Here is a 12882-nt window from a genome sequence, read left to right on the forward strand (position 1 = left end):
TAAGTGCCTACAAGTTTCTTCAAGTTATGAGCATTATAAATTTGGTGTATCATAACCAGCACGAAGTCTAGTTTCTATAATACACAACACATGGAGATCTTGTTGATTAATCAACAAGCAGAAATAGCAGCAAGACCACCGACTGCCCCAAATCCCCGGGATTTAACAAGACTTAACATAATTCTATGCACTCCAATTCTAAACTTATAATTCTCTCCACTCCGACTCCGACTCCGACGTACCCTCCAATTAGGGCCTTTAAAAATTCCACATAAGTCGATGAGTATAAGTATGCAAAATCTGGTTAATAATGTGTAAAGTTGATTCCCACATTTTTGAAATCCTAGAGTCACCATTTCAAGGTGTCAAACTTTCAGATACTAATAATAATTGAGTGAGTTGCACGGCTTTGGGAGATATTATCTTTAAGTTGGGGAAAAAAAATCCCCTTCAACAAACCATCTAGTGATAAAATTGGAAAAGAGTAACTTGAACTGGAAAAGTACCTGACAATTAATATCTCAATTCCCAACAAAGGAGAATGGCAAGAAAAGAACAATAGAAGTACAAAATCTAGCAGTCCAGCTGCTGCACTGAACTTATTTTTTTCCCTAGAATAAGAGAGTGGTTACAAGTCAAATATATCATGGGAATCAAACGCCCTAAATTCTTTAGAATTAAAAAAAAAAAAAAGTTCAGATCGTTCTCTGAAAAAACAAGATGAGTGTGAACAGAAACCAACCTTTAAGGTTGATAAACCTCGGGTAGTTGAAGACCAACACTTGCAGCAGATTTCCCAAGTATTCTCCTCATCTCATCTGATCTATCCACAGCAATGTTGTAAGAGAATAACAAGTCCTGCACAATCATGACGATGCTGAGACAAATAGATCTTAGAGGTGTAGATTACTAGTTCCTTATAAGTAACAGAAATTAAGATATAAGAAGAGAACCTATCCAATAGAACCTCAAGCATCCAGACTATTGAAACAAGGACATCAATAAGTTTGAAAACAAGGTAAAAACCATTATTTTTTTAAGCTTTGAAAATTCATGCGTTCCACTCTCCTACTGTAAAAAGCAAGTTATGTTCCTGTAACTTCAAAACAAGAAAATACTCCAACAGCAGGATTGAAGTGATTATAGCTAACTAATTTGACCGCAAAAATGAGAAAAAGAAAAATGGTGCGCACTGTGAATTAGAATAAGGGATGAGAGAAGTGCCTTGTGATGGTGCACACTGTTGAGAAGAAAAGTGTAATCTTGGGCAAGCTTAATTCTATGCTGATTGGAAGAGAGGTCTGTTGATATGGATTTTTTTCTAAATTCTTCTGTCACATATTCTCTGAAGTGCCTCTTGTTCTCTTCATTGCCAATATGTTTCTTCACTGCTCTGAGCAGGTTTCTGTACACCTTAGTAACATGTAAGGCTTCAGAACTCATTTTCAAAATACGTTTTCTTTTTTCCTCTTCTCCAGAAATCACCAAGATCTGCAGCTTCAACAATTAAATATTCAATAAAAGGTCTCACAAACTGAAAAATCTTGTTTATTATCAAAAGCAGAGCCGGCTTAACCCTAAGGCAGTTAAGCGTCTGCTTAAGGCCCCAAAGTTTTAGCCTACAATTTAGGCCTGTTTCTATTATATTTTTTGGGCGTGCTATGACTCCATGGTACTGGTGAAATCCAACGATCCATATTAAATCTTATTGAAGATTTACGTAGTCTCATTCACACCGGATTGTAGCCTATATTAAAAAAAACTGAAGAACAATAGTTTTATATATATATATATATATATATATATATATATATATATAAAGTAAAAACCAACCTTAAAATCATAAATTTTCCTCGCAATCCAAAACTCAGAATATTAACAACCCAGAAACCAACAATTCAAGCAAAATTTATCAAATTATCAAATTTTATGAATTAAGACAACTCAGAAACCTTCAAATTATCAAATTTTCCTTGCAATCAACAATTCCAAAGAATTCAGACAACCCAGAAACCAACCTTCAAATTATCAAAATTCCTAAACTGGTTGATTTCGAAACAAGCAAATCCAAGTCTCTAAACTGGGTGATTTTGGAATCAAGAGAGAAAAAGTGAATGAGATTATGGTTTTGTTTGCTCCAGTTTCCGAATCTATTGTTCCTCGAAAATTCCTTCATTTTCTTCTTCCCCAAACACCTCTTCTATATTCTCATGACATATATGAACTCTCCAAATTGTAGACATAATAATAACTTACACAAAATTCAGAAAATATTAACGATAACAATAATCATATTCGTAATAACCATAAAATATACACTAGATTTCCCTTTTCAACAAAAAAAAACCCCCAAATACTAGAGAGAAACCTGTTTTTGAAGAAGTCTTATTGGAAGAGAGGGCTTCTGTCGGAGAGAGGGGAGAAGTTGGGTGTGCGGGGTGCAGGATGCCGTGGGGCGAAACTGGCTTGGGAGGCCGGGAAGTGGTGGCTGGTGGGTCTGCAAATTAAGTTGGGGTATCAAAGATGGATTTGCAACTTACTGCAAAATTTGCTTTGGGGAACAGGGAAAGGAAGGCTTTTTTTTTTTTTTTTTTGGTGTGAATAAAATATTTGATTAAGTGCGGTAGTCTTTATTCTTGTTAACAATGTATTTAGATCACAAATTTTTAAAGAGATTTTTTAATACATCTAGTATATTTTTACGTGATATTATAAAGAATTAATAAATAAAAGATATAATATAATGTTGACGTATCGAAAAAAGTCCTAAATATTTAGGAGATGTTTAGTTTATAAATTAAAATTATGATATTAAAATTATTTTCAATTTACATGTATTTTTTATAAAAAAAAATACATAAATCATAAACTATAAACTATGATTCAAATTATGATATGAATCCTCCTATCAAACGTCTCTTTAATCTAACAGACTTTATTATTTCACTATATCAATAGGAAAAAAGCGCCCCCCTACGGCCCTAGAATTGTCCATATTTTTTTATACACTATTTAGATTTTTTTATTTAATTTTCTTTGAGAAGCCAGTTATTTTATATATATATATTAGAATTCACCACATAAGGTGATATCCTCAAATATGGAATAGTTAATAGGGATTGAGATTTTGAAATTAGAAACGGCAACTTTCCAAAAAAAAAAAAAGAAAAAAAAATGATTTACGTTTATCAAGTATTCTGCATAAGAACGAACTCAATTAAACTGTAGCATTTTCCTTTGTGTAAAAAGTTTGATTCAATCTCAAAAAAAAAAAGCTTTTGAAAATTATTGAAGTGGAGAAGAATACTTCTTTTTAGTAAAGAAGGTTTAAATGAGTTTTAACATTAAAATTTTAGTATCATTACTTTAACTTTGTTGTCTTTTTATTTTGGTTGTTATTTGTTTTTCTTCATTTCATGTAGTGTATTATCTTGTTAATTTTGAATGGTATAAGTGGATATTCAATTTTTAAAAAAAATTTTATTTCTTTGCGCAATGCTATATATATATATATATAATATCTACATCTATAACTATATATTAAAGGTGAATACATTTACTATTTTTCTAGACACATAAGACTATTCACCTAGATACGACTGAACTATTCAAAGTTTTGATAAAGTTGTTTTGTCTCCTTTTGGATGCCATGTGTCAAGCTTTAATTTGGTGTTTTCTTCAATAAAATGCATGTGTCGTTGCGTTAATGATTCATTCTTTTAATTTGTCATGTGTTATTATTTGTGGAAAACACGTGCTAATGTGAATCACAATGTATGGAATCAAAAGCTAATGGAAAGTGGCCAGTAAGAGCTCTATGTGTCGCATTCTAATTTGCTGATTTAAAATCGTGGCGGGATCCACTTAGTCCATGCATGTTGCTCCATTCTCCTTAGTCTGTGCGTACTATTCACTCGTGTATTAAGATCGTTGATAAGTTTGATCCGAGGCCAAAATCATTTCTAATTTTATTTATTATTATTATTATTATTTATTATATTCATTTATTTATTTTGAACTGATTTGTGCATTAAGTCTATTGATAAGTTTGATTCGACGGCTGAAACCGGTTTAATGTTGGGCACGTTTCGTTGTTCTGGTCGAAATGCACCTCCTTTTTCCTTTTCAAGTCATTGCTTTTATTTTTTCTATTTTTTAACATCAATTTTTTTTTACCAATTTTTTAAGAGTTCGTTCATTTTGCTGATTTGAGTTTATAATTCAAGTTGAGATGTAATTTTATATGAGAGCTTTTTACTATAACAAAAAAGTTAGATGTGACTGTTTCTAAGAACTTTTTACTGTAGCAAAACTCAAATTCTAAACTCGAATCGGTGAAGTGAACGGGGCCTAAGTTTTTATCTTGTAATTTTATTTTGCTTTTTGTTTAGTTTTTACCCTAAAATTGATTTATTGATTTATTTTGGTCTTTTTACCTTTTTTATTTTTACTTGAAGACTTTATTTTTTCCGGTTTAGTTTCTTTTACTCTAAAACTTAATTATTTGTCATTTTTGTCTTTTTTACCCTTTTCTTTATTTTCATCCTCAAATTCTATTTCTTTCTTCTTTATTTTTTTAAAACTTATTTATTTCTTTATTTTAGTTATTTTTTTACCCTTTTTTTACTTTGCTCTGAAACTTTATTTCTCCATTTTGATTTCATTTTACCTTCACTCAAAAACATTTTTATTCCTTCATTTTAGTCCTCTTTTTTTTATATATTTTTTTAAAAAAATTATGTCTTGGAATTTTGTTTTACTTTTCGTTCTGACTTTTTACCCTAAAATTTATTTATTTTATCATTTTTATCTTTTTTTACCCTTTTTTTTATTTTTAACCTGTGACCTTTTTTTTTTTTGGTTTCTTTTACTCTAAAACTTATTTATTTCTTCATTTTGGTTTTTACTTTTTAAAATTTTTGTCTTGAAATTTTTTTTTCATTGTTTTTTTTACTTTTGTCTTGAAACATAGTTTTTTTTTTTTCATTTTGGTTCATTTTTTTAAAAACTTATTTATTTATCCATTTTAGCCTTTTTTCACTATTTTTATACATTTTTCCTTAAAACTTTATTTTTTTTTTGTTTTGGTTTCTTTTCCTTAAAACTTATTTATTTTTTCATTTTAGTATTTTTTTTACCTTTTTTAATTTATGTTCTGTAATTTTATTATATTTTTGTTTTTGTTTATTTTGCTCGAAATTTTTTTTATTTCTTCATTTTACCTTCTCTGACCTTTGTTTTATTTTTTTCTTGAATTTATTTTTCACTTTAGTTCTTTTTTCCTTAAATTTATTTATTTCCTCATTTTGGTTGATTTTTACACTTTTTCTTTTTAATTTTTGCCCTGAAACTTCTTTTTTGTTGTTGTTGCTTTTGGTCTCTTTTTCTTAAAATTTATTTATTTTTTCATTTTAATCTTGTTTGACCCCTGTTTTTATCGCTTCTTACCCTAAAATTTTATTTTTTTCTATTATTGTTCTTTTTTTTTTTGGATTCTATATTCATATTTTATATACTTTTAATAAATGAATAATAAGAAATAATAAGCATCACAAACCAAGCAAACGAAAAAAGACAAAATAAAAAAGCAAACACGAAATAGAGAACTCATAAATATGATTTAAATGTGGGTTGTCCTCGAAGCGCATCTCATGTAAAATCGTAGAGCGTCATTGTATTTGTATCCTTTAAAAATAATTTAGTGGTATCCCTATTCTTTTAACAATAATATCTAATATAAACAAAAAACTAAACATAAAAAGAAAAGAGAAAAAATAAAATAAAAGATTAAACCAAACAAGGGGCTAAATGAATGCAAAACTATTCTTTATATTAGTTGAGCATATGGTAGTCTTTTTAAGGTAAAACTTAACCATTTCTAATATATAAATTATAATAGTTGTAAAAAAATATAATTGGTTAAAAACTATTAAAAGAATAAAAAACTAACCTTTCAATTTTTAATTATTCAACCAAAACTAAATTTAGACCCTAGGATTTCAAGTTAACTAAACATGTAAAAACATACATAATATAATGAACAGAATAATATAATTCTTTTTTTGAAGAAAAAATATTGTCGTAAAAAAGAATGATCGCAAAAAAAGAATTGCACTCGCTTGGTGAAGTGAACGGGGCCTAAGTTTTTATCTTGTAATTTTATTTTGCTTTTTGTTTAGTTTTTACCCTAAAATTGATTTATTGATTTATTTTGGTCTTTTTACCTTTTTTATTTTTACTTGAAGACTTTATTTTTTCCGGTTTAGTTTCTTTTACTCTAAAACTTAATTATTTGTCATTTTTGTCTTTTTTACCCTTTTCTTTATTTTCATCCTCAAATTCTATTTCTTTCTTCTTTATTTTTTTAAAACTTATTTATTTCTTTATTTTAGTTATTTTTTTACCCTTTTTTTACTTTGCTCTGAAACTTTATTTCTCCATTTTGATTTCATTTTACCTTCACTCAAAAACATTTTTATTCCTTCATTTTAGTCCTCTTTTTTTTTATATATTTTTTTAAAAAAATTATGTCTTGGAATTTTGTTTTACTTTTCGTTCTGACTTTTTACCCTAAAATTTATTTATTTTATCATTTTTATCTTTTTTTACCCTTTTTTTTATTTTTAACCTGTGACCTTTTTTTTTTTTTGGTTTCTTTTACTCTAAAACTTATTTATTTCTTCATTTTGGTTTTTACTTTTTAAAATTTTTGTCTTGAAATTTTTTTTTCATTGTTTTTTTTACTTTTGTCTTGAAACATAGTTTTTTTTTTTTCATTTTGGTTCATTTTTTTAAAAACTTATTTATTTATCCATTTTAGCCTTTTTTCACTATTTTTATACATTTTTCCTTAAAACTTTATTTTTTTTTTGTTTTGGTTTCTTTTCCTTAAAACTTATTTATTTTTTCATTTTAGTATTTTTTTTACCTTTTTTAATTTATGTTCTGTAATTTTATTATATTTTTGTTTTTGTTTATTTTGCTCGAAATTTTTTTTATTTCTTCATTTTACCTTCTCTGACCTTTGTTTTATTTTTTTCTTGAATTTATTTTTCACTTTAGTTCTTTTTTCCTTAAATTTATTTATTTCCTCATTTTGGTTGATTTTTACACTTTTTCTTTTTAATTTTTGCCCTGAAACTTCTTTTTTGTTGTTGTTGCTTTTGGTCTCTTTTTCTTAAAATTTATTTATTTTTTCATTTTAATCTTGTTTGACCCCTGTTTTTATCGCTTCTTACCCTAAAATTTTATTTTTTTCTATTATTGTTCTTTTTTTTTTTGGATTCTATATTCATATTTTATATACTTTTAATAAATGAATAATAAGAAATAATAAGCATCACAAACCAAGCAAACGAAAAAAGACAAAATAAAAAAGCAAACACGAAATAGAGAACTCATAAATATGATTTAAATGTGGGTTGTCCTCGAAGCGCATCTCATGTAAAATCGTAGAGCGTCATTGTATTTGTATCCTTTAAAAATAATTTAGTGGTATCCCTATTCTTTTAACAATAATATCTAATATAAACAAAAAACTAAACATAAAAAGAAAAGAGAAAAAATAAAATAAAAGATTAAACCAAACAAGGGGCTAAATGAATGCAAAACTATTCTTTATATTAGTTGAGCATATGGTAGTCTTTTTAAGGTAAAACTTAACCATTTCTAATATATAAATTATAATAGTTGTAAAAAAATATAATTGGTTAAAAACTATTAAAAGAATAAAAAACTAACCTTTCAATTTTTAATTATTCAACCAAAACTAAATTTAGACCCTAGGATTTCAAGTTAACTAAACATGTAAAAACATACATAATATAATGAACAGAATAATATAATTCTTTTTTTGAAGAAAAAATATTGTCGTAAAAAAGAATGATCGCAAAAAAAGAATTGCACTCGCTTTAGAGTAGTGCTCCGAATCACCTTCTTGCTCTTGAAGCAGCCCGAGTTTGTCTTCGGAACATTGCTCCATTAAAACATTATCAAGCCTCGTGAAGTCATGTCTTTGCTCTCAAAGCAGCTCACGTCTATCTTTGGAGCGTCGCCCATCAAAACTTTATCCAGCTCTGCAAGTTACAATTTCGCTCCCTCGAGGGAGCTCGTGTCTGTCTTCAAAGTACTACTCAATTAAGATCTTGACTAGTTACTAAGCCTCATCTCCATCAAACATTTGATCACTCTTCACATCATTCTTCATTTACATAGTTATTTATTTATTATTTTTGAGTTCTCTAACATCTTTTGCATGGGTATTTTGGACATTCGTCAACGAAGTGGGCCATAAGATATGTTTTCAGCAATTTTCTTCGGGCCTAACCGTCCCCACATCTTCATTATAAGTCATATCATCGTCATCTATTTTGAAGGTCGATTGGTAAATATTTTAGTCGTATCAAATCTGACTTCAACAAGTCGCATACTTATGCTTGTCAACCCGTGACACGTCATATTTTTTGGATCTACGGCCCTTAAAATACTTTTCAGATCTACGGCCCTCAACGAGTCACATATTTATGCTTGTCAACCCATGACACGTCATACTTTTCAGATCTACGACCCTTAAAATATTGGTTGTTTTTGTTACACATACAGATGAAGATAAAACGGAGAGAGCATTTAGAACAGTTTTCTAATTCTAAATATTGGGGATATTTTGAACGGTTTTGAATATATTTATTTATTTATTTTTGATGGGATCGCAAGTAAACAAGAAGTCTTGTATTTTAGGAGACAGTAGAGGGGAAAAAAAAAAAAAAGAAAAGGAAGAAAACCGGCGCACAGGCGCACACACGTGAGGAAAGAGGGGAGAGAAGCAGGAGGCCTGGTGTTTGTTTTGTGTTTGATAAAGCCGGTGATATTTTGTTCATTTGAGGTTCCTGGAGTTTGTCTTTTTGCCTTTTTTGTTTGGAATTGTTCGGGACCGATTCAGATCTCGAAGGCCATGTCGCGGGAGAGACCTAAGAGAGGCGTACTACCCCCAGCTCAAGAGGTACTACGCCCCTAAACTAACTAATTCCTTTCTCTCTGTTTGGTTGCCGGGAAAACAAATGGGCAACTTGGTCTCCATAAAGACTCGCTTCGTGTTTGTTTTCTGGGTTTTAAAATACAACAGTTTATTTTTTTTTCTCCTCCAAATTTTGATCGGTATTACTTTGTTTCTGAATTTGGTTTCTGTGGGAAGTAGATTGAGATTGCGAAAAAAGGTGGAATTTTTGTGTTGTTGCTTGTTACTATAATGTTTAGTACAAAAATTGAAGAAGTAGAAAGAAAGTAATTCCTTATTGTTGTGTTCTTGATGCCAATTTCTTTACTTTCCATACATTTGCTTGGTTACTGAGGAATGTAGCCTCAATTTGCATTTTCAGATAAAAAAAAATGATGATTAATTCAATCGCATATATCTATGTTGATAATGATTACCGATTTTTCGTCAAAAATAACGATTACCAGTTTCAATGGTGCACCGTGATGTTGCTTTTCAATGCAGAATATTGAGAAGTTAAAGAAAGTTGTTGAAGAGGGTAATTACTATGGAGCCCAACAAATGTATAAATCTATAAGTGCAAGGTATGAACATTGTTTTTAAGTTTATGGAGATATGCATACACTGGGACATTTATACATCATTGTATAAATTATTTGTTGTTTACTTTCTGATGAACTTTCTGGGTTCATAATATTTATCCCTCGGTTGGGAGAACTTAATTATTATGAATTTCATGTATGGATATCGAGTGCGGATGCTGTCCTTTTCGACATTGTTGATAATGATTAACGTCTAGCAGAAACCCGCTTGTTATTGATTCAGGTATGTCTCACTGATGAAGAATGCATGCTTTATTGCAGATATGTCTCTGCTCAGAGGTATATGGAAGCTTTGGATATACTTCATTCAGGTGCCTGCATTCAATTGGAACATGGGCAGGTAAATGCTCTTATGTTGCTGGTTATGCACTTGAGCCATGATATCTTTCCCTTTGTTGAGTTTTCATTTTTATATGGTGATATGTTGTGAGTTCAAACGATCTGGGATGGGATGGGATAGGGCTTAACATGTGATAATTTTCAATACCCGGGCTTTAACTTAAGCTGAATCTTCTACAGTTCTTGGGTAGGTCAGTTTAGGTCAATGTCTATTCTGCTGACAAGTTTGTTGTGTTATTTCTAACTTATTACTTGTTCATCTTGTAATTATTGAAGAATAAGATTAGGGTTTTTGAATATGAATTATATAGTTATCTATTAGGATATATTTATCTTTAGTATTTATTTTTGAATTTATGTTAGTGTGTATCTTTTAGGATTAAATAAATTTTGGTCAAGTTTAGCTTTTCAATAGTTTAGATCTCTATAAGTAGCTTAGTTTAGATCAGTTCTTGTTCTCTTATATCCTCTGTTTCTCTCATCTGAGTCTGTTCCCTATCTCTCTTACGGTTCTCTTTGTCTTCTCGATTTTCTGTTTTCTATTTAAGTTCGATCTCATTCTTAGATCTATCTTTGTCTTACATCAGTAATGTTCTGAAAATTAAAACCATTACAGGTAACATGTGGGGCAGAGCTAGCGGTGTTGTATGTGGACATCCTTGTCAAAGCAAGAGTTCCTTATAATGATGAAAACCTTGGTTAGTTTTACCTTGTAATGTAATAGCTTAATGCTTGGTGATTCACGCTTGGTTCCTTTCCTTTGATGTGATCTTAAGTGCTATTTTTCCTTTCTTTTGTTTGATTTTTTCACTTGGTTTCCATTTTATGGTATACTTCACAACATGCTACAAATTTCTAACCATCGGAAATTGTAATTGCTCAACATGGTTTTTTAACCATATATTGTTTCTGATCTATTAAAGACATCTGATATCTTTTGTCTTCATGATTATGATGATTATGACGAAAAACTATCTTAGATGGCGTCAGGAAAATTTACACGAAGTTCCCTCAGATTCCCGTGCCACAACACTTGGGTGATGATGAAGATATGCAACAAATTTCTGAGGCTCTTGGGGCTGCAAAGACTCGTGTGGATGGCTGCTCATCATTTTTAAAAGCTGCTATTAAGTAAGATGTTTTATACTTCTTTTATTATGCATTCAAATATGGGCATGCCATTCTAGAATGTGGTTTTAGGATGGGGAGTATTGCTAAATGCTAATACGTTATAGAATATTTAAGAATGATGCGTGTTGTATGCTTTAAAACATTGGTGGTTGTTCTCTTGCTCTTAACCTCTACGAGTCTTTTTTATCCGATTGCATAAAGATAGTTTCATGGCATTGACACACGCAAACACATACACATTGATTCTGTTCTGTGCATACAAATTTATGTTAAACAATGTGTTTTTTTTTTTTTTTTTTTTTTTTTTTTTTTATTTTTTTTTTTTTTTTTTTTTTTTTTTTTTTTTTAAATCAGATGCTAGTGGGTACTTTAGCACTGAAGATATGTGCTAACTATTTTTTATTTTTATTTTTATTTTTTTGGTCTCACAGATGGTCTGCAGAATTTGGAGCACCCAGATATGGTTCTCCAGAACTGCATGCTATGCTTGCCGAGTACATATATTCTGAATCTCCTGAGGTGGTAGGTGTGACAGCAAAAAACTTTTTGGCTTCAAGTATTTAGTTGTTACTACTTCTGTTCCTTGACCTTCATTCATGTCATATGGGCTGAGCTTAATTCTTATATTCTAGCAAACTCCGTGATACTTTCCTTTCACAATTTTCACAAAGTTGCGATTATAACGATATTATATGTTCAAGTTTATTGCTTTTTTTTAGTTTGTAATATTATTACCGTCTCTTGGAAGTTGATTATTTTAACGATGTTGTGCAGGATATGGCTCGGGTTTCGCATCATTTTATCAAAGGAAACAATCTGAAAAAGTTTGCTTCTGTTTTAGTAAATTTTATGGGCAAGGTTAAACCTTCTTCTTTTGTTATTCTACATTGATGTTGTTCGTTTTCTTGGAGTTTAAATAATAGTTAGGCAATGAAGTGTCTGATATCATACTCTCCAGCTGAAGAAAGCTACCCTGTTTTTTGAAACGTTGCATGTTTAATAAAGTATTTTTTGAAAGGGTTTTCTGTTGGTATTACGGTTTCCTTGGTAGATCTTATTTCCTATTTTGTTAGATAAACAAACTGAGAGAAAATATTTTATTCAAACTTATAAATGACCAATATATTAATACTTATGTTCTCTGCCTTTCCTTTTTTTTTTTTTTTTTCCTTTCTTTGATGACTCTTTCTTTTGCCAAACTAAGACTTGTTAAATGCATTCGTACTCTAGTGAAATAAACTATGAATGTATAGAGAAACTTGCTTATTGGACTTTTGCACCTACGTCTTCTATACTTGTTCCTGCCAACATAGTCTTTTAAAGGTTCATATGTCTTGACATGCAGTGTTATCCTGGAGAAGACGATTTAGCGATTTCACGAGCAATTTTAATGTGAGATTACTTACTAACTAGATAGCGTGGTGTACATTTTCAATTACCATCTTGCAGTGCCTTTGTATACTAGATTTTTATGCAATTTCGATTCAAATCCATGATTGATGCTTTCTTTTTTTTTTTTTGGTTTCCCCATCTATTCTTGTTTCCTCCTGTCTTCTTTTAATAAGTTTTCCTGATTGCTGCTACTATTGTTTGCGTAGAATGAGTGATTTTCCCTTTTTTTTGTGGTCATGGTAGGTATTTATCTTCGGGGAATCTGAGAGATGCTAATCAACTGATGGATGAACTAAAGAAACAAGTTGAAGAGAAGCAGCTTGACCTTCCCCAGTCAGATTTAATCCAATTTGTTACTTTTCTTCTGCAAACGTGAGTTGTGTATAGATTTTATTTTCCATAAGTCAGTTGCGTTTCATCAACCCC

General features: G+C 30.0%; 2 protein-coding genes across 3 annotated transcripts in view; one reads left to right on the plus strand and one right to left on the minus strand.

Moving 5' to 3' along the window:
• Positions 1–741: 741 nt before the first annotated feature.
• On the minus strand, positions 742–2614 carry LOC21397271. Its single transcript, XM_024173531.1, has 3 exons — positions 2369–2614; positions 1225–1491; positions 742–858 (listed from the first exon to the last, which is right to left on the minus strand). Exons 2-3 carry the CDS (start codon positions 1441–1443, stop codon positions 745–747), a joined length of 333 nt encoding a protein of 110 aa, XP_024029299.1. The 5' UTR covers positions 1444–1491; positions 2369–2614; the 3' UTR covers positions 742–744.
• Positions 2615–8704: 6090 nt separating this feature from the next.
• The window catches only part of LOC21397272 (Golgi to ER traffic protein 4 homolog), a 6192-nt gene continuing 2014 nt past the window's right edge, over positions 8705–12882 (plus strand). Inside the window, exons 1-9 of one of the 2 annotated variants that reach the window (XM_024173529.1) lie at positions 8705–8998; positions 9460–9576; positions 9856–9934; positions 10550–10631; positions 10914–11064; positions 11496–11586; positions 11839–11922; positions 12410–12456; positions 12700–12828. In XM_024173529.1, coding sequence (XP_024029297.1) covers positions 9491–9576; positions 9856–9934; positions 10550–10631; positions 10914–11064; positions 11496–11586; positions 11839–11922; positions 12410–12456; positions 12700–12828 — 749 coding nt within the window. In that variant the 5' untranslated portion in view covers positions 8705–8998; positions 9460–9490. The remainder of the gene's footprint in view (positions 8999–9459; positions 9577–9855; positions 9935–10549; positions 10632–10913; positions 11065–11495; positions 11587–11838; positions 11923–12409; positions 12457–12699; positions 12829–12882) is intronic. The other variant, XM_024173528.1, reaches the window with a different exon arrangement.

Source organism: Morus notabilis, unplaced genomic scaffold, assembly GCF_000414095.1.
Source record: "Morus notabilis unplaced genomic scaffold, ASM41409v2 Scaffold127, whole genome shotgun sequence".
Lineage (NCBI taxonomy): Eukaryota > Viridiplantae > Streptophyta > Magnoliopsida > Rosales > Moraceae > Morus > Morus notabilis.